This window comes from Pyrus communis, chromosome 1 (assembly GCF_963583255.1).
Source record: "Pyrus communis chromosome 1, drPyrComm1.1, whole genome shotgun sequence".
Lineage (NCBI taxonomy): Eukaryota > Viridiplantae > Streptophyta > Magnoliopsida > Rosales > Rosaceae > Pyrus > Pyrus communis.
The window spans coordinates 4,404,605-4,424,811 of record NC_084803.1 but is presented as its reverse complement, the minus strand read 5'-3'; the positions used below and the strand labels follow the sequence as shown (position 1 = coordinate 4,424,811).

Below are 20,207 nucleotides of genomic sequence, written 5' to 3'. Positions count from 1 at the left end.
CAATATTATGAGATTCGAGATTTTTTTACGGATATTTTTCACTGAGATCAAATCTTCTGCTGAATTGTTTCAAATTTCAACCCATGAGCTAATTAATGGAGGAATTTATAAAAGGTTTGATGTGATTTTAGTTTTTTCTTATATGTATAATAAAAGTTTAATTTCTATATGGAATTGTCTTTGCTTTTGTTTTTTATGTGAACGAAGATTTTGGTTAGAATATCATCTCTTTTTCTTAGCATAGACAAAAGACTGATATTGTAAATAAAAGATGACAACTCAAAACAAAACCTAAATCCCAATAGAAGGGGATTTAGGTTAAGAAAGCTTTCACATGATGGACATGGCTTCTATATTTTGGAATATCGGTTGTTATTAGAGAACGGGGTACGAAAACATGCATTGGCCCATTTAGAGTTGAGATAGCAGGGCAAGCATTTTTGGGCGTGGCCTACACTTTGCGAGTAATGGGTGAGCTCTAGGCATGCTGAGACCAGTACCTTCACTCATGTCCACCATTTCCTCGCCAACTCTCTCCCAATCAAAACACTGAATCAATGATCCTAGAGCCAGCCCGACTATCCGAGTCGCTAAGCCTTCCCCGGGGCAGCCCCTCCTCCCCGCCCCAAATGGCAACCAAACAAAACCATCTCTTGCCTCTTGCAGGTTTTGGAACCTCTCTGGCTTAAATTGGTCAGGTTGTGCCCACAACTTTGGATGATGTTGTATGGCCCATATGTTCACCAACAACATGGTTCCACGTGGGACGTGGAAGCCGCCCACAGAGCAGTCATCTGATGATTCGTGGGGGACTAGCAGTGGGCCTGCTGGGTACATTCGGAGGGTTTCGTTTATGATGCCTTGGAGATAGGGTAACTTGGGAAGGTCTGATTCCTCAACAAGCCTGCAGCTTTGTCCAATGTGGATATCAATTTCAGCCTGGGCTTTTGCAAGGGCTTCTGGGTTGTTGAGCAAAAGGGATAGAGCCCATTCCATGGTTCCAGATGAGGTGTCTGTCGCTGCCGATAACATGACCTGTGGGTGGAATTGCGCAAAAAGTCTTAAGCCATAAGGTTTATTTCAGATTATGAAGTGTGAACTAGCATATATACCTAACTGGTTTGGTGGAGCGGTCTAATATGCGAGAAGGACTTCTTCGCAACAAGAATGTCAATATCATTGTTGTTTTATAACAAGATGATCACAAAGTGTCACGTAAAAAAAACTAAAACATACTACATTGCGTAACGTATTAAAATACTGTTAGAGTGACATTTTCATTTTTTAATTTGAAAAATAAGTTTTAACTACATAAAAAGTGGGGCATTGACCTTAGTTAAATTTGAGATATCCAGATGTTAAACAATAAAATATACACTAAACTTTACATTATTCCCTCACACACTCTTGTAATTTTTTTGTCATTGATGTTTTTTTTTCAATTTATTTGATCTGATAATTAAAAATTAAGAGAAGTACGTCAGAAGTAAACATATATGTGAATAGCGCTACTCAGTATTTATTGACCAAAACTAAATTTCTATTATTATATTTCTTAGATCTAATTGAACATTGTATTCACCCAAACAAACTAAAAAAACATTATCTTTAAGCACAAACTTAATGCATCTGATTCTGCAGTTCAAAAATTTTGGACAAGAGAACTTACTTGCATGATGCCTCTTATGATCTCATCTGTATAATATTCAGGTTCAGTTTCTTGCAGGGAAAGCAAAACTTCCACCATTGTCTTCCTCCTCTGTTCAGAAACAGATCCACTCTGCAATTTTCTATGTTCTTCTATCAAATCTTGCATGAATCCATCCCTTTTCTTCTGCAATATCACCAACTTCTTCTCAAGCCCCGTTACTCCCAAATAGTTCAAAACAGGCACAAAATCTCCGATATTCGTAACCCCGCTAAGCTCAAAGCTTTCCGTCACGATCTGTTTAAACCGCTTTGCTTGCTCCAAATCCGCCATATGCTCGCCATAGTACCGCTTTCCGGCAATCATCCTCATCACAACATTAAGTGTCAGCTCAAAAAACGTTGACTTCATCTCGAAACTCTGAAATTCACGGCCGTTAGAACCTCGGAAAAGCAGGCAAATCAATGACCTAACTTCATCTGCACGGATACCGTGAAACATCTGAAGGCGGTTGGACGACAATAACTCGAGGGAGGTTATGCGTCGCAAGTTGCGCCAGTGGGAGCCGTAGGAGGCCCAGGTGAGGGAGGTGTAGTTGTATCCGAGGTGTTTTCCTGCGAGGAACTTAGGGCGGTTGGCAAAAGTGATGTCGTTTTTGGTGAAGCATTCCTCAGCCGCGGACGGTGAAGATACGAGGAGGACCGGGCGGGAGCCGAATCGGAGATATGATATTGGTCCATGTTTGTTGGAGAGTTTGGCAAGTGTTCTGTGGAGGGGTTTTTTGAAGAGGTAGAGATGGCCTATGACTGGGAAACAAAGAGAGGGGCTTGGTGGGAGTTTTTTGTTAATTTTCTGCAAATAGTTTTTGAGGAAAAGAAAGAAAATGAAAAGCAAAAAGTAGAAGAAGAAGAAGAACGAAGTTTCCATTGATATGCTGATGTCTGCAAGCTGTATGTACTTCTTAAGATAAGGGGTGCTCCATCCATACATTTCTTTTAACACTTATGTTTGAAGTTTCATTTTTCTATAATATATTGATTGTTTAACATTTCAAGGATTATATGAAAAATTAGTCAAATTTCTTATTAGTTGTTGAAAAGTAAGATGCAAGACAGATGTTGAAATCTAGTGATGGCATCGAACAAGCAACCCCACTTGGAAAAAAAAATCTTATTAGTTGTTGAAAAATAAGATGGAAGAGAGATGTTGAAATCTAGTTATGGCGCCATCGAACAAGCAACCCCACTTTATGATGAAATTCTTTTATGTCACTGATTCATCACGTGACAATGACAATTGTAATGGAATATAATATGAATTATGTAAATAGTCATATTATTTGTGTGTGTTTGTATCTTATTGTTTAATTCGTTGATTTGAATGTATGCATTAGATTAGTAGAAGCTAGACACAATTAGTAGAAGCTAGGCACAACCGACATCTTGAGGCTCCAGATGTGTGCGATATTATCACACAAAAGGGGTGCTCTATCCACACATCCTTTTTAACAAAAGGTGCGTGCTATCCACACATCATTTTTTTACTTCCCACACATTATTTTTTTATTTCTCACACATCTTTTGTTAATTTATGTCATTTGATATTATTCAATTCATCCGATTAAAGGGTCGAAAATTGAAAAGGTGTGCCAGAAGTAATAATGAGTGCATAAATATTACACCTTTAACAAAATTTAGCAGTCGTGATGACATTGACGTGCTGTGTGAATTGTAAAGCACGATACCAAAGTCGTGTATTTCACCATCCACGCAAGAATCATTTGCGTTAAAAACCCTATCTACTGTACCATCCAAATGCTTATGAAGAAGACAGATATGAAACAACCACCAATAAGGTCCACTGGGTATTTAGAGTTGAGAAAGCAGGGCAAGCATTTTTCGGCGTGGCCTACACTTTGCAATTAAAGGCAGAGCTTTAGGCATGGTGAGTCCAGGCCCTTCAGTCATGTCCACCATCTCCTCCCCAATCCTCTCCCATTCAAAACACTGAATCAGAGACCCTAAGGCAAGTCCAACCATCCTCATTGCTAACCCTTCCCCAGGGCAGCCCCTCCTCCCGGTCCCAAACGGCAACAACACAAAACCATCTCTTTCCCCTTGTCCATTCACAAACCTCTCTGGTTTAAATTGTCCAGGCTGTGCCCACAGCTTTGGATTGTTCTGTATGGCCCATAAGTTCATCAGCAACATCGTGCCACGTGGAACGTGGAAACCCCCCACTGTGCAGTCCTCGGATGACTCGTGTGGGGCAAGCAAAGGGCCTGCTGGGTACATCCGGAGGGTTTCATTGATGATGCCGTGGAGATACGGAAGCTTGGCGAGGTCGGACTCCTCAAGTAGCCTGCATTGCCCAATGTGGGTATCCATTCAGTCTGAGTTTTTGCTAGGGCTTCTGGGTTGTTGAGCAAAAGTGATAGAGCCCATTCCATGGTTCCAGATGAGGTGTCTGTCCCTGCTGCTAACATGACCTGGGTACAATTGTGTATACATGTTTTGGTCAAGCAGTCTAATTAGGAGTTTAGGAAACTGAAGATCTCTATTTAGACTTTTGGTCAAGCAGTCTAATTAGGAGTTTAGGAAACTGAAGATCTCTATTTAGACTCTCTCAAACTCAAGTCCTTGTAAGACTTGCTGACACTAGTAGTTTTTGTCTTAAATTTTATATTGTAGCTTGGAGAGAGACTTACTTAACTACACTGGTTATGCGACGGTGACGGTATTATAAACCAATAACAAACTTTCATGTGCAATAGTTAAACACACATTACATTGTGCTATTGATTTAGAATATTGCACTACAACGGCGTACCTGGTGCAGGCAAGTCCTTAATGCAACTTGGATGCATTATAACACAACAAATATTGGACATTATCTTTGTCCAAACCAATTAAACAATTCATTATCTTTAAGCAGAAAATTACTGCAATTGTTCTTGAACTTCAAAGATTTTTTTATTTTTTTGTTGAGAGAGCTTACTTGCATCATGCCTCTTACGATCTCATCAGTATAATATTCCGGTTCAGTTTCTTGCAGAGCAAGCAAGACGTCCACCATGGACTTGCTCCTCTGTTCAGAAACAGAGCCACTCTGCTTTTCTCTGCGCTCTTGGATCAAATCTTGCATGAATTTTTCCATTTTCTTGTGGAGTGTCATCAATTTCTTCTCAAGGCCACTTACCCCCACATACTTCAAAACCGGCAGAAAATCTCCAAGATTGGTAGCGCCACTCAACCGAAAGTTCTCAGCAATAATCTCCTCTAAATCCGTCACATTTTCCCCATGGCACCGCTTTCCCGCAACCATCCTCATCAGAACATTAAGAGTCAGCTCGAAAAACGCCGACTTCATGTCCAAACTCTGAAATTCGCTGCCGCCTTTCGCGCCTCGAAAGAGCCGGGAAATCAAGGACCTGACTTCATCGAGACGGATGCTAGAAAGCATCTGAACTCGCTTAGATGACAATAACTCTAGGGACGCTATGCGTCTCAAGTTGCGCCAGTGGGAGCCGTAAGAGGCCCAGGCGAGGGTGGTGTAGTTGTATCCGAGGTGTTTTCCGGCAAGCAGCTTCGGGCGGTTAGCAAAAGCGATGTCGTTTTTAGTGAAGCATTCCTCAGCCGCCGAAGGTGAGGATACGAGGAGGACAGGGCGGGAGCCGAATCGGAGGTATGTGATCGGTCCATGTTTGTTGGAGAGTTCAGCAAGTGTTCTGTGGAGGGATTTTTTGAAGAGGTAGAGATGGCCTACGATGGGGAAACAAAGAGAAGGGCTTGGTGGGAGTTTTTGGTTAATTTTCTGCAAATAGTTTTTGATAAAAAGAAAGAAAATGAAGAGCAAAAGGTAGAAGGAGAAGAAGAACGAAGTTTCCATTGATATGTTGAGATGCTGGAGCTGTTTTTTCTTGTTAATATAAGATCAATATCTTAGTATCTTATTAGTTCATGAAAAGTTAATCTTACTTTATCTTGAATTTTAGTCACTGATTAGCATTGATAGAGATGCAAGGGAAGCGTACAAAATTGTAGCGATGGTATCGAACAAGACAGCTGCTTGAATAATTTTAAATAGACCATACAAAGACATCCAATTTACATAAAAACACAAACAGCGCCTTCAATTCCAGCGTCGGACGGCATCCTGAGAAAAGACTCAATAGTTTGCTGAGATATTTTTCATTGTGTCATGATCCTGAGCCGAGAACTTAGAGCTCGGACCCAAGCTCGAGGACCCGATGTTGGGGATCGATTTTGGAGATTCAATGCTCATTATCGAACCTAGAGATTCAATGCTTAAGATTTCAATAAATGATAGACGGCTACACCACCTTTATAAAAAAAATTAATCGACAAAATCGTTGGCTATATCAGTATTTTTCATTATATAAAATGTCGATTTAAATGAATCTAATGTAATTATCCTACTATTTTTCAAACAATAAAAAAAGTGTTCACTTTTAAGATTCCTATATTAAACACACGTTGAGAACTGAGAAATATGTCTCGAGTTACAACTTACAAGTACAAGATTGCCCCAAACAGAAATTAACACCTAACATTCATAAAACTTGCCATTCAAAGTTTGCGCCAACCACTTCAAAAAACGGTTAGTTGAGGTTATGGAAGAACCAAGGCAACTACCAAACGTAAAGCTACTGGTCTTCTTCCCACCAATCCCCCAAGGGTTCCTCTCCTCTCCTCCAGCAGAACAACAATTTCCTCTCACACCTCCCCCTCTCTCCCTACCTCTCTCTGCTACCACGCCATCCTTCTTCGCAGCCATGTACCGCTCGATGTGGGCCCACCCGACGCCTCCGGCCAGGCCTCAGCGGTGCCAAGAGACTTGGGCTCGACTCCTCACTCCTCTGACCCTCTGGATATGTGGCATGTACACATAAATTTTTTATCTTCAGTACCAGTTTTCCTCCGCTAACCCTTCCATCTCAACAAAGCATTTCACTTGTTTTTTTGGCAGTTTCGGTGAGTCTCCGATACGGGTACTATGGCGACCGCCGGATGGAACTCGGGCCGAGCTCGTCGCGATTGATGAAGGCTAGTGCCGTGTTTGTCAAACATGTTGAAGTGAGAGACGTTGACAGGAAAGGGGTTTCTCTCTACGCTTTCTCGGAGGAGCCTAAATTGAACCCCCAATCAAATTGGAGCGTGCACGATTACTTGATTCTTGGATCATATAATCGCAAGGTAGGAACTGAAAATTTACATTTTATTTTAAATCAAACCGTTTCCTTTAGGGTTTTGGATGTTTCCGAAATTCTGCATTTTCCCTCCAAATTATTGATTTGGATCTCCAGAGAGGTTGAAATTTTGTGTTCAGGGATTTTCCTTCTGGTTGAACAAGGGTTCAAGTTTGTCCATGAAATTGGAAGCTCATGCTACTATCTTAAATCAACTACAAGTTGTTATGCTTAAAGGTAAGTTTTCAATTTGCAATTTATTTTCTTGACCAATTTTGTTCGTCAAATTTTATCTCCAAACACCGTGTCGATACACATGTCAGCATTTTACTATGAACCCAAAATTTTCTGTTTCGGTTACATTATGAACCCAAATTTAAATAAAAGGAAACGTCATTTGGTGAGCAAATTTAATGAAAACTGTCATGCTTCCGTAAGAAAATATCGTTTGTTGTTTGCAGCTTAATTACATTTTAGACTCATCTTAAAACAAATGTAATGCACGTTTTGACAGGGGAACAAAACGTCGAAATATTGCAGCCGGAACAAACAAGTTCTCAGGACAGCCTCGCCCTCAATGAACCCAAAATCGGTAACAGATTCTTCATTTTTGAAACTATTGTTGCACAATTAGATTTCAGAAAGTGAAAAAACGTATTCGAGTAGCCTAAAAACACTGATCACAAAGTTTATGTGCAAAATGATCATCATAAGCGTTTTTTGTTCAGGTAAAGAAGCTGAGTACAATATTGAGGAAGATGACAAGTACTACCTTGAATTCATAAACACAGATCCCAGGAGCCTAATTGCATTAGTGAATGTAAGTGTTTCATCAACGATGTATGATGTTACGAAAGCTAAGGACGTCTGTTCAACAACGAAGGGGTCTTGCCGGCTCAGCCTCGTATTCCCCAATACTCACTATGTCATACTAACAACACCTAACAATGTAAGGCCAGATCTCATACATTGTCTCAAATTGTTACTAATTTTGTGCCAACGTAACCAACAAAGTTGCTGCAGGGAGATCTTGGTGAATGGTACATCGAGCTTTCATTCGTGGCTCGCGTAGTAACCTACATTGCGATTTTAGGTACGAAATCAGAAATAGACCTCAGTCCTGTTGAGCTTTCAGTATTTTTTCAGTAATTTGTAATTGCTTCAATCATTTATTTATGTCCTACTTTCAGGGTTTATTGTGGTGGTTATTTTTCTGATACTGAAATACCTTGGAGCCTGTGATGGTGAGGATCGTACTTTAGTTGAAACAGCAGTGGAAGAAGTTAACGAGACTTACCCTATAGTGCCGCAGAAGACGATTCTTCGACAGACATACGGGACAAATGAAGAAGATGAAGATTCAGGAGCTTCTAGTAGCTCCTCGGAGGAATTATACGACGAAAAATTATGTGTAATCTGTTACGACGAGCAGCGCAATTCCTTCTTCGTTCCTTGTGGTCATTGTGCCACTTGCTATGACTGTGCTCAAAGGTACATATATACACCGATATAGATACACCGCTCACTTTCGTATTCTTCTTTCACACATGTATTGCTTGTGCTCTCGAGGTTTTTACCGAAATGAATCTTGCAGGATCATGGACGGGGAGAATAAGGTGTGTCCAATATGCAGAAGGCTGATTCACAAAGTGAGAAAATTGTTCAACCCCTGAAGCAAAGGTCTGTGAAGTTTTGTGACTAGTGTGATTGAGAGGATCTTATTTTTTGGGTGTGGAAAGAGAATAGTTGTATATGTACAGAATGAGTGCCATTAAACTCTAACTTATATGCAAAAATCCACTGCCTTACTGTTCAATAAACACACGGAGATTTTCTTTTTCGGATCAAACTGCGTGGAAGAGAGCGATTCGGGTGCAGTTTATTTACCAGCAGACACTGGAGCATGGAGAAGAAGCTGTCTAGTGAACTCGAATGGTGATTGCCTCATGTTTTTGAAAAATTCAATCGCTTACAGAGTTGTGTATAAATTCTTCTGTCTTCCTTGAGAAGAAAGAACCCCCAATGAGGGTGCAATAATGAAGATTAATTCTCTGGGAAATGCCTTCTTTATTAAAGGCGCTGAGGTTTATTTAGTTTGTTATCGATCAGTATCACTTATCTATATAATGTCTTTTATAAACATAAACTTTAAATTTCATATTTAAATTTTATCATTGTGAACTTCGTCGTCCATGAGGTGCAAGAAACAAAAATTAAGTTGATCCCTTGCTTGCTCCAAAACGGTAAAGGTTAAAAGGAAACTTCCATGACTACACGTGTCAACCTCCTAATGGCCAGAAAAACAAAATATTCTCATTTCCACGTCAAAAAGCGACTGTAAAATGTCAACTCCACAAGCCACAAAATCCGACCCGTCTCACAGTCGGGCCGCAAATCCAACACTGTCCCCAACAGTCCATCCCAACTCAATAATAAAACCCTAAAATTAAATTAAATTAAATTAAAAAACGCCGGTACGGAAGCGTTTCCGTTTCGGTTGACGACTAACGAACAAAAAACCATGAGCGCCCAATTGCGCGAACACGACGACGAGTCGTTGAAGCTGCGAGATGACGTCGACGACGACGAAGCTAACCGCCTGCTGCAGCCGCAGTCGCTCTCGCTGTCATCGTCGTCGACATGGGACGACGGCGAGGAGGAGGTGGCCTTCGAGGCGCGGGAGAAGATCCTGATCGTCGACGACGCCGTCGAGGACGATTCCACGGCGGTCCCGCCTTTTTCGTGGAAGAAGCTGTGGCTGTTTACCGGTCCGGGTTTTCTGATGAGCATAGCATTTCTAGATCCGGGCAATTTAGAAGGGGATCTCCAGTCGGGCGCGATTGCCGGGTACTCGCTGCTCTGGCTTTTAATGTGGGCCACCGCCATGGGGCTCCTGGTCCAGCTGCTCTCCGCCCGGGTCGGGGTCGCGACCGGTCGGCACTTGGCGGAGCTTTGCAGGGAGGAGTATCCGAAATGGGCTGGGTTGGTGCTCTGGTTCATGGCGGAGCTGGCGTTGATTGGGGCGGATATTCAGGAGGTCATTGGGAGCGCCATTGCGATTCAGATTCTGAGCAATGGGTTCTTGCCGCTATGGGCTGGAGTTCTGATTACGGCGTTGGATTGGTTGGTATTTAGTAATTACTTATGTTAATCTCGTTTTAACTCTGTTTTAACTCTTGATTTGGGATTTTTGTTATCTCTAATTGTCAATTGCTTGTTGATTTGTTTTTGTATTTTGGGTTTTCTTTGCTTAATTATGTTGACTTAAGCGGGTCATTAAGTGGGGTAGTGATTTTTCAGCTTGACTTTTGGTTGAATCTTTAATCTTGTAGCTAATTTTCTATTGATTGAAAAGAACTTATGCTATTTATTGGGACAATGAGCTGATCAAGTGGCATTGGATTGGAAATTTGGAATCGAGTTAAATTCCAGTTGGTTGGCTTTAATATTCTCTCACAATTAAAACTCAACTTTTTGACGAAAATTCAACTTAATTACAATGAGTAGGGGTTGGTGATTCATGGTTTCGAAGAATTCAATTACTTATCAGTGAAAATTGCAGATATATGAAAGATTTCTTAGTGTTTCGTGGTAAATTTATGTTTCAATTGACAAGTTCATATCTTTTTTTTTATGGTGAATGGGTATGGGAGTTGGCTGGTTTTGGCCATGTAGGGATAATTCTGTTAACTAGGGTTTTGTGTTTTCTCTTTTGTGCAACAGTTTCATGTTTTTATTTCTTGAGAACTATGGGGTGAGGAAGTTGGAAGCTGTGTTTGCAGTTCTCATAGCAACTATGGGTTTATCGTTTGCCTGGATGTTTGTTGACACAAAACCGAGTGGGAAAGAACTTTTAATGGGTAAAAATTGTACTTTATTATGCAAAGTACATGTTGAAATTAGTAAACTATAATACTATGGGGTGTACTGATATGTGTTGATCCACTACCTCCTCGTCGCAGGTATTGTGGTTCCAAGACTTAGCTCGAAAACAATTCGGCAGGCTGTGGGAGTTGTGGGTTGTGTCATTATGCCACACAATGTATTTTTGCATTCTGCTCTGGTACAGTCAAGAAATATTGATCCGAACAAGAAGGGACGGGTTCAAGAGGCACTAAACTACTACTCAATTGAGTCATCAATTGCACTTTTGATCTCCTTCATGATCAATTTGTTTGTCACCACTGTTTTTGCGAAGGGATTCTATGGTACAAAACAAGCTGACAGTATAGGACTAGTAAATGCAGGTCAATTTCTTCAGGAGAAGTATGGAGGAGGGCTTTATCCGATTCTTTATATCTGGGGTATTGGGTTATTGGCGGCTGGACAAAGTAGCACAATTACGGGGACGTATGCTGGGCAGTTTATAATGGGAGGATTCCTTAATCTCCGTTTGAAGAAATGGCTGAGGGCATTGATCACACGGAGTTTTGCAATTGTGCCTACTATAATTGTAGCAATTATTTTTAACAGATCTGAGGCTTCGTTGGATGTTTTGAATGAATGGCTCAATGTCCTTCAGTCGATTCAGATTCCTTTTGCTCTTATTCCACTTCTTACCTTGGTGTCCAAGGAGCAGGTCATGGGGGTCTTTAAGATTGGACCTGTTCTCGAGGTATGTTGTTAACTTCGTTATTCTATCTTTTCGGCCATACTCTTTATAGCTTTAAGTGAACAGTCATTTCGTTATATAGTTTTTGCTCCATCTATTCAGTAATAAGTAGTCATGATTGATATTGATCTTGGATCGCTCTGAAATCCACAAATTCAGCTTTCATATTTCTTTTGGACTCTAAAGAGAAAACATCTAATCCTATGGTTTTCAGCAGCTCATTTTGCACGCTAAAAAAACATTTACTTTTTGTAATCTGAAAATTGGAGTGATACTAGTTAAGTAAAGCGTTTCATTGACAAGATCTATGTTGCAGAAAGTGGCATGGACTGTGGCTGTTTTGGTGATGGTGATCAATGGCTATCTGTTGTTGGATTTCATCATTTCTGAAGTCAGAGGAGTGCTGTTTGCTCTTGTGGTCTGCAGTGGTACGGCTGCGTATCTAACATTTATCATATATCTTGTTTCACGGAGTGGTGTTCTTCCTTACACTTTTTTCAGTTCACTGTCCAAGAGGTTGGCAGATTCAGGTAGCTGAATCAACATCCACACGAGATTGCAAGAAGCACGGAACTTCTGAGTTGTGCTGCTGCAGACCAAAGCAAGCCAGTTAGGCATGAGGTCTCTGATCTACTCTTTCTGGACTGAAGCATTCTTTCGACATAACGTTCTCTAACCTTGGTGCATATGTTAAAGTGAGTATACAAATTCAGGCAACTGAATACCTTTGCAAAATGGAGCTACACAGAGTCATTTTGCACGGGTCGAAAGTGAGAACATAATATTCTTTTTTCCATTTTAGAGGACGGACAAGGCATCGTTGCAACATTCGGGATGAATTTCCTTCACCGTAACAGATGTAGCTTTCCCCTCTTTTTAAACTCTAGAAATTAGAACGAATTGCTTTGTTATTCTTGAGGTGACAGTTTTATCATGTACCATGGTGACGCCGGTAAGTTCTTATTCCTCTGAGAGGCTGGGTTAATACAAAATGAGGAAGTGAAGTTTGGACAACTGTTTTTGTAAATTGATGTGCGAATATAATGACCTTTTAAAAGTTTAGTTTAATAAATTTTATGCAGACAAATTTAATCACCTTTTGTAGACCTTAATGAATGGTTTCAAAACTAAATTATTTCTTCCGTACATAATCGATTAAACGATTTCCAAATTTTGCGGGATAATTTTTTATGCGATAATTATGATAACGAAACTGTTCTGATTACGACATGCATACGATGTGCTCGTGCTAAAATATGGTTAGATCAACAAACAAAAAACCTTTGCATAACACAAGAAAATTTCAGTAGTTTACTCAGAAGTCGTATTTGTATTGTATTTGACCATTCGAGTGTGTATGTTACAAGGGTGAGGCTAGAGTCTACACCTTCCTCAAGAAGGTTTTAGCTTGTGGTTCCAACGCAAGGGTGATATAACCTCTATGAGTAGCAGAACAAATATCTATTGAATATGTCCCACATAAGAGAATTGAGAAAATAAAATACAAAATATACGTGTATAATTCTACTTTTAATAACACTGAGATATTTTGTGATAAAACTCAATACCTAGTAATAGATGGTTAAGGTAGGACAATATCGATGTGGTTAAGAGTGGATCATTGACATGTCTCTCTAAATATTTGACACTATCTAACCCTCTCACTTGTTATGCTAGACAGTCTTCTTTCAGAAGACTTCTACACCCTCCTCAAGAAGGTTTTAGCTTGTGGTTCAAATGCAAGGGTGATATAACCTCTCCGAGTTGCAGAACAACTATCTGTTGAATATAAGTCCCACGTCAGGGAATTGAGAAAATAAAATACAATATATACGTGTATGGTTATACTTTTAACAACACTTATATATTTGGTAATAAAACTCAACATCTAGTAATAGATGGTTAAGAATAGATCAGTGACATGTCTCTTTGAATATCTAACAATATCTAACCCTCTAACCCTTTAGTCAAAAAGTTTTTTCATTCAGTATGATCTAGTCAAGTATGAAGTTTTTCCTCAATTGGTAATGTGACAAAGATGAGACCACTGAAGAAAATTGATAAAACGATGAAGAAAGTCTTGAACGTCAATACAGTAACAGTTTGGTAATCAAAACTAAACATTGATGCAAAAACATGAAAATTTTTATTGACTGATAATTTGGGTTGAATTGTGGATGTTCTTACTTATAGTATGATGGGGTTGCAACCGTGCAAGCCGAAAAACAAAGGGAAACATTGTCGATCTTTTTTAAACTCAATAGAAAGCAAGCAGTTTGGTGTGTGGTAAATAAGGACCAATGAATGATTGTTTGAAATGAAATGATCAGTTTTAAGCAGCAAACAACGGTTTTGTAGATCGACAGACCGATTGCAGGAGGGTCTCAATTTGACACTTGGTATGCGGACTGCATCTTTAAACACAACCATATTGTAAAACTCAACATTTGACATGCGTAGAAGAATTCTACATGAGGCAAATTGTTAAGATTTGACGCTAGATATGCTGCCGATTCTATATGATCTCAAAATTTTATAGGTCTCAGCACTTTACAAAAACGATAAAAAAGAGTTTGTGCGTCTAGTCTTACTCATACTTAATAATTCAACTTTTGCCTTGAATTTTGTATTACCAAACTTGATACGCACAACACATCATTGCATTAGAGACCAATAACATCGCACAAATCAATGTGATAAATCAATAAATACAAGAGACACCAACGTTTTATTTTTACTTCCAATTTCATCTCGATTTTTTTCACATGAAGTGAGACCTATAACATCAAAAATATGTAGAATCCATTCTGTCACTAGCATTAGTCTTTGGACTACCAAGTTGAAAAGTAAGCAGTACATGCAATAATTCGTCTGAACAACATGAACATCAATTACTCACAGCTTATAAGACTCACTGCCGTACCTAGTCTTTTATCATTGGAAATTGACTCAGAAAACGTCCCCGAGAGGCCTATATTTTCGTCTTATTTCAAGAAAGAATGTGAGACAAACTACTAGTACTAATGTGCGTATAGCTTCAGTCAAAGACCGGAAGCATGTTGGTGATTCATTTTTTATTTTATAAGGCTCTTAATGCGGTTATATATATATATATGGACTGGAAAAATTGTTTATGAACACTTTGTTTCTTTTATAGCGTTTTTGTCAAATGCGATTTGTATGTATACATATTTATTGAGAAGGATTTCATGTAGTAGATTCTTTAACTTCATTTGGAGCAGATAATTATGTTTGTCACATGTGGTTTACAATTGCAAACTTTGCTCTATACTTGTGACATTTCATTATATCTTTATTATAAGTTTCGTTGATCAATTGGTCATTGCTGGTTATGGCTTAGTCCCTAGCTAGGTTTTTTTTTTTTTTTTTTTTATAATTTTTATTATTATTTATTAATGAAAATAGTGAAAAGGAGGCGGTGTAATAAACTAATGATCGTCAACCATCCGGGGAGGGTATGCGTTCAAGCAGAGCCTAGAAAGGGAAAAGGATCATCGTCAGATCATTTTCTTAGGGATGGATTTTGCGATCGTGCTCATTTATCGTACATTATGCAATCAATTTTCGTTAGGTAGTATTTATATTTAATTTAAAATTTAAAAATTTAAAATAATTTATGATCACATGATATACGACAAACGATCACAATCACAAGATCTGTAAGATGACCATTCTTTTATGTCTCACACTTTATATGCAACAGGTTTTGCTGTCAACCGGTTAAAAGGAGCCCAACTTTTCTCTCAAACTTTTCATACCTCCCCACAAACGTACTCGAAAAGCTCTCTTTTTTTTTCTCTTCTTTCGCACACAAATTTAAAAAAATAAAAAATAAAAAAAAAACGAACGAACACAGAAAGAATGAAATTCACAAAGAAAGAAAGTACAAGGCCTTAAAAGTACAATGATCCTATTGGTCAATGAGACCCCAATATTTTTTAATACTTTTCTCTCAAACTTTTCATACCTCCCCACAAACGTACTCGAAAAGCTCTCATTTTTTTTTCTCTTCTTTCGCACACAAATTTTAAAAAAATAAAAATAAAATAAAATAAAATAAAATAAAAAACAAACGAACGAACGAACACAGAAAGAATGAAATTCACAAAGAAAGAAAGTACAAGGCCTTAAAAGTACAATGATCCTATTGGTCAATGAGACCCCAATATTTTTTAATATTTTATTTTGGGGACCAATGTTTGAGGTGACAGACAGACGCCGCGTACACGGAGAGAAAGCGAGAGATATGGCCACTTTTTTCTCTTCCTGTTCACGCTTTCTCTCTCGCATGAAAACTTTCCATAAGTTGCATGCAAACTCACACCCCCATTGAAACTCTCTCACTTCCCATTTCAGTCTCTCACTGGTCAAGCTTTTTCCCCTTTTTTTTCAATTGCCCCCCAATTAAAAATCTTCCTCTCTCCCCCATCGCAATTTCAGAATCCTCCACTCTCTCAAAAAACCTCCGAAAGTTCGAAGCTTTTTTTCTCTCTCAAGACTCCAGAGTCGGAATTTCATCCCTGTTGAGGCGGATAATGGAAGGTTTTCGGTGCTTCCCGGAAACGAAGTCGCTTTGGGCTCCGGAATTTTTGTCGCCGGAATGTGTGCCCGGAAGCTCATCGTCGCAGAACCACATTGGAGGAGAATCCCATTCTGATCAAACCCTGGAGGCTGCCTTTTCTCGCCTAAATGTGTCAGCTTTCAGTCGCCAGCAGCCGCGGATTTCTGGCATTGACGGCGGCGATCACAGTAATGGGTCTGCGCTGAACTACCCATCAAGCGATCACGGATATAGCGGCGGAAATTCGTTGCCTTTTGGCGGCGGAGAGTCGTTACAGAGTGCTCTGAGCTTGCAGAAGGGCGGGGATGGGGTTTTTGGGAACCTTGGTCTTGAAAATTGCTGGGTGGACTCTGATATTACTAATGGCTCGAATGGCTTTGTTCCCAATCAAGATTGCTGGGTGCATTCTGACATTGCTGGGTTTCGTGAAACACTGGATCGGTTGTCGTTGGCTGATTTGCGCGGAAAAATTGCTGCTTTGGCCAAGGAGCAGTACGGCTGTCGTTTTCTGCAGAAAACAATGGATGTTGCACCGAACAGGGATGTGATTGATTTGATATTCTTGGAGGTTATGGAAAATGTGGTCGTTTTGATGCTTGACCCTCACGGGAACTATGTCGTCCAGAAGCTTGTGGAGGTTTGCAATGAAGAGCAGAGGACCCGTATGCTTTCGAAGTTGATAATGGAGAGTCATACGTCACTGGTTTGTATTGCCCTGGACAATCGCGGGTATGGTCTGTGTAAATGCTCTTAACCACTTAAGTTACAAGTCCGTTGCGTTGTTGTTTGTACATGTGCTGGTAATTGTTCTAACTTTTAAGATTGCTGACCAAATAATTGTTTGGTAATTGTTCCTATCTTTCTTGTGACAGGACTCGCACTGTACAGAAATTGTTGCGGTATGTTACTAACCAAGAGCAAGTGTCGCTGATTATGGGAGCTCTGAGCCCTGGTGCCGCTGTGTTGAGTAAGAACAACAACGGCCAACATGTGATCGAATATTGCTTAGAGAATTTTTCTGAGGAAGACAACAGGGTAATGTTCTTGTCTTGTTTACGCCATTTGTAACTATCTTTGTATTTTATTATGCTAGTCTTACATGCTTGATGTTTGCTAGTTCTGCTCATGTCTCTTTCGTGATCATTAGGTTGCACGAATCCATGATTAGTACTTACTCTTGATCATTAAAGTTATGATTTTTAAGCCGATTTACAGCTTGTGAAGAGATGCAACTTTAGCTTATTAGCTTTCGAAAGCAGGAAATTATCATCCATGTACCTAATGTTATTTGTAATTGGCTATTATTGGTTGTGATTCATTCAAACAATGGGCGTGATACATCCATTTGGAAGTAGTTTTTAACTGCAGATGGGACTCGATTGGTGCCTTGCTTCAATCCTAATTGAACAACCACAATTTTGGGCTTTTTATTTCTAAATATGTCGGCGAAGCACATGACTTTTATATCCTTGAATCACATGACGGAGTCTTGTAATTGAAGGTTATGTAGATCGTTAGGTTCAATAGATGATCTTTATTTTTCATAATTACTTCACATATCAACGGTTTTCACCTGAAGATTTGTCCCACTCCCAAAACATATTGCGTTCCATATCATATTTTCACATCCAACGTTTGTGTTTTAAAATTTCTTCATAACCGTAACTAGTAAGGGACATGCATGTCACTTGCAGATACAAGATTTAGTAATCAACAAGCACCAATCTTTCCATATTGCTTAAAACATCATCTTAGAAGCTCTTTGTAACTAGCTCTTGAATCCACTCTACCTAGGTACAGGACATGATATCTTGATTTTCTGGCACATTTTCTTTGGCAGGGTCTTCTATGTGTGGTGGCTATTAACTGTTCTATGATTGGGAAGGACAAAAGTGGCTGTTGTGTGCTACAAAAGTGCGTTGAGCACTCTAGTGGTGAAAATAGAGAACGCCTGGTTAATGCTATCATAGGGAAAGCAACAGTACTTGCAGTAGATCGCTACGGGTTTGTTCCTATGAAACTTCATCCTTAACTTTTTTAACATATCGCTCTGGATCTTTGCTTAATGTTTTCCGTTATTTTCCTGATACCCTAGAAACTACGTGGTGCAACATTTACTGGGTTTGAGGATCCCGCGAATCACACAAAACCTTTTGAGACAACTTCAAGGCAGTTATATTTCTATGTCGTTGAATAAGTACGGGAGTTGCGTTGTGGAGAAATGCTTGTCTGAGTCAAGCGAAGAACAATCTTCACAGATTATATTTGAGTTGGTTACCAACCCAAATGTGTCAATGCTTCTTGTTCACCAGTATGGGAACTTTGTCATCCAGACAGCACTCGAGGTTTCTAAGGTTAGATCATCTTAAGTGATTGTCCTAATAAGTATCAACTTGCTCTTCTTTTTTTTTTTTTTTCCCAGTAGGAATAACGATTGAGTTGCTTGAGTTAAATGGTGTCTCCTTTTGGCCAATAATGTATATTTGTGTTAATCCATTCGATATACTCTCTTTGATTACATACGAATTTAGTGTCAGTAAGGTGGACTGCATTTGGATGTTTTTACTTGCCCGTATTGTTCATTTTACTTGTAAAAGTAATTAGCTAAGCTCCCTGTCTCTAGACTTTTTTTGGGTGCATATATGGTCACCATGTAAAGGAGGGGGTGAAATTATCAACTTATGATCCCTGTAGCTGTGAAATTATCTTTTGATATGTCCATTTTGTCTTTGAAGCCTAGACAATTTTGATTAAATTTCAATTGTGTGGTTTTTGAATCTCATTTATTGCACAAGAACAGGGTATCTACCATGAAGCTCTACTAAATCTGGTTGGTTTATACTCCGACTTCTTGCGTGGCAATTCTTATGGAAGAAAGGTACTAGCTCGGCGTGACAGGTGCCTGCGGCATAAATAGACAAGCAAGTAAGAAATTGCATTTCTAGGGTGTCTGTTGCGTTGGTTTCATTTTTCTGTCCCAAACTGAAACGTCGAGGGATTGATCTCTTTCGCTATCTTGTAGGGTTTCTTCCGCCTACATTTCCAGGTCACATTTGTAGGTAGGGGTGCAAGGATTCGTTAATTGGAACAGTGAAAATATATGCGTGTGGATATCTGCAGCCGGTTAGGAGCTAACTTTAGTTTTTGTAATATCGAAATCCTGTCCAGAGGGGATCATAGAGCGATGTAGAGTTGAGTGATCCTCCAACTGTTTTGTGTTGGGGGAATAGGTTTTTGTATTGTGATCGCTCCCACAGTTGATTGTTGTACTCTGTCATGTCAACTGGGAAGGCAATAGCTATGAAGAAATTATTCTGAATTAACTCTGCAGTAATTTTCTTTTCTTTTATCCATGTAAAACAGTAAAAAGTTAAAACAATGTAATAGTATGTGTTCTTGCTGCTAAAAGTTTCAGTTTCAGATGCTATTTATATTTACATAGGGAAATGTTTATTCACAATTCTGGATGGAATATTGTTCAGTAATTTTTTTAAGGAATCGCTTGATAAAGATTTAGTTTTTATTTTCAGAGCTGATTTTCACATTTTTTTTAGTTTCTTATGAATCTCTTTTTGTTTTTTGTCATTGGATATGAATTAAGTAATTCAATTGAAAACAACAGTCATGACGGTAGTACAAAGAAGGTCCGGAAAATGTTATTTTTGTTGCAACATGTGATTTATGTAAATTCTAATAAACCATTATGAGAATTTATAATATTTTTAAATAATTTCTTGACCGCAATGTATTACTTAAAATGGACCTTCCTTACTTTTATAAATAAAGTATAATTTCCTGATTGTAATGTATTAATTGAAAAGTTAGAATTCTCGTTTCTTACTACCGTAAGTAATACATAGTTTTTTCCTCATTGTAATTTATTAATTGAAAAGTTAGAATTCTTGTTTCTTACTACCGTAAGTAATACATAGTTTTTGATTGTATTGTATTACTTGAGAAAAATTAGTTCACATTTTCTTACTACAATAAATAAAGACGGTAAGAAATCACATCGCTCACCAATTCTCTCTTTTTATCTCTGCTTGCCGCCCCTCTTCCTCTGTCATTCAACAGTTAAATAAGCTTACAACAAATTTTCCTTTCTATTAAGAAAATATTTTATAGAGAAAACGAATAAAATTATTGAGTCTAAACA

The 20,207-nt window shown here is 39.0% G+C and overlaps 4 protein-coding genes, 1 long non-coding RNA gene and 1 pseudogene across 6 annotated transcripts; 4 read left to right on the top strand and 2 right to left on the bottom strand.

Annotated features, from left to right (window-relative positions):
• Positions 1-335: 335 nt before the first annotated feature.
• On the bottom strand, positions 336-2,651 carry LOC137709155 (cytochrome P450 81Q32-like). Its single transcript, XM_068448274.1, has 2 exons — positions 1,670-2,651; positions 336-1,035 (listed from the first exon to the last, which is right to left on the bottom strand). Exons 1-2 carry the CDS (start codon positions 2,636-2,638, stop codon positions 412-414), a joined length of 1,593 nt encoding a protein of 530 aa, XP_068304375.1. The 5' UTR covers positions 2,639-2,651; the 3' UTR covers positions 336-411.
• Positions 2,652-3,309: 658 nt separating this feature from the next.
• On the bottom strand, positions 3,310-5,561 carry LOC137719283 (cytochrome P450 81Q32-like; annotated as a pseudogene).
• A 765-nt stretch (positions 5,562-6,326) lies between these two features.
• On the top strand, positions 6,327-8,906 carry LOC137708026 (E3 ubiquitin-protein ligase APD2-like). Of its 2 annotated transcripts, none has more exons than XM_068446991.1 (8): positions 6,327-6,546; positions 6,638-6,864; positions 6,998-7,094; positions 7,372-7,449; positions 7,586-7,806; positions 7,881-7,950; positions 8,048-8,348; positions 8,452-8,906. In XM_068446991.1, exons 1-8 carry the CDS (start codon positions 6,444-6,446, stop codon positions 8,528-8,530), a joined length of 1,176 nt encoding a protein of 391 aa, XP_068303092.1. In that variant the 5' UTR covers positions 6,327-6,443; the 3' UTR covers positions 8,531-8,906. The 2 variants fall into 2 exon arrangements, with proteins under 2 accessions (XP_068303092.1, XP_068303100.1); XM_068446999.1 differs by having other exon boundaries at positions 6,393-6,550.
• A 429-nt stretch (positions 8,907-9,335) lies between these two features.
• On the top strand, positions 9,336-12,564 carry LOC137746788 (metal transporter Nramp2-like). Its single transcript, XM_068486797.1, has 4 exons — positions 9,336-9,980; positions 10,581-10,717; positions 10,820-11,472; positions 11,786-12,564. The coding sequence occupies exons 1-4, from the start codon at positions 9,379-9,381 to the stop codon at positions 12,005-12,007; spliced, it is 1,614 nt and encodes a 537-aa protein (XP_068342898.1). The 5' UTR covers positions 9,336-9,378; the 3' UTR covers positions 12,008-12,564.
• A 3,461-nt stretch (positions 12,565-16,025) lies between these two features.
• LOC137714147 (pumilio homolog 11-like) lies at positions 16,026-18,083 on the top strand. The gene is made up of 3 exons (XM_068453429.1): positions 16,026-16,780; positions 16,924-17,086; positions 17,892-18,083. The coding sequence occupies exons 1-3, from the start codon at positions 16,026-16,028 to the stop codon at positions 18,081-18,083; spliced, it is 1,110 nt and encodes a 369-aa protein (XP_068309530.1).
• Positions 18,084-18,162: 79 nt separating this feature from the next.
• On the top strand, positions 18,163-19,424 carry LOC137731017 (uncharacterized). Its single transcript, XR_011068234.1, has 3 exons — positions 18,163-18,405; positions 18,852-18,976; positions 19,074-19,424. It is a non-coding gene; the product is annotated as an uncharacterized lncRNA (long non-coding RNA).
• The last annotated feature ends 783 nt before the right edge of the window (positions 19,425-20,207 follow it).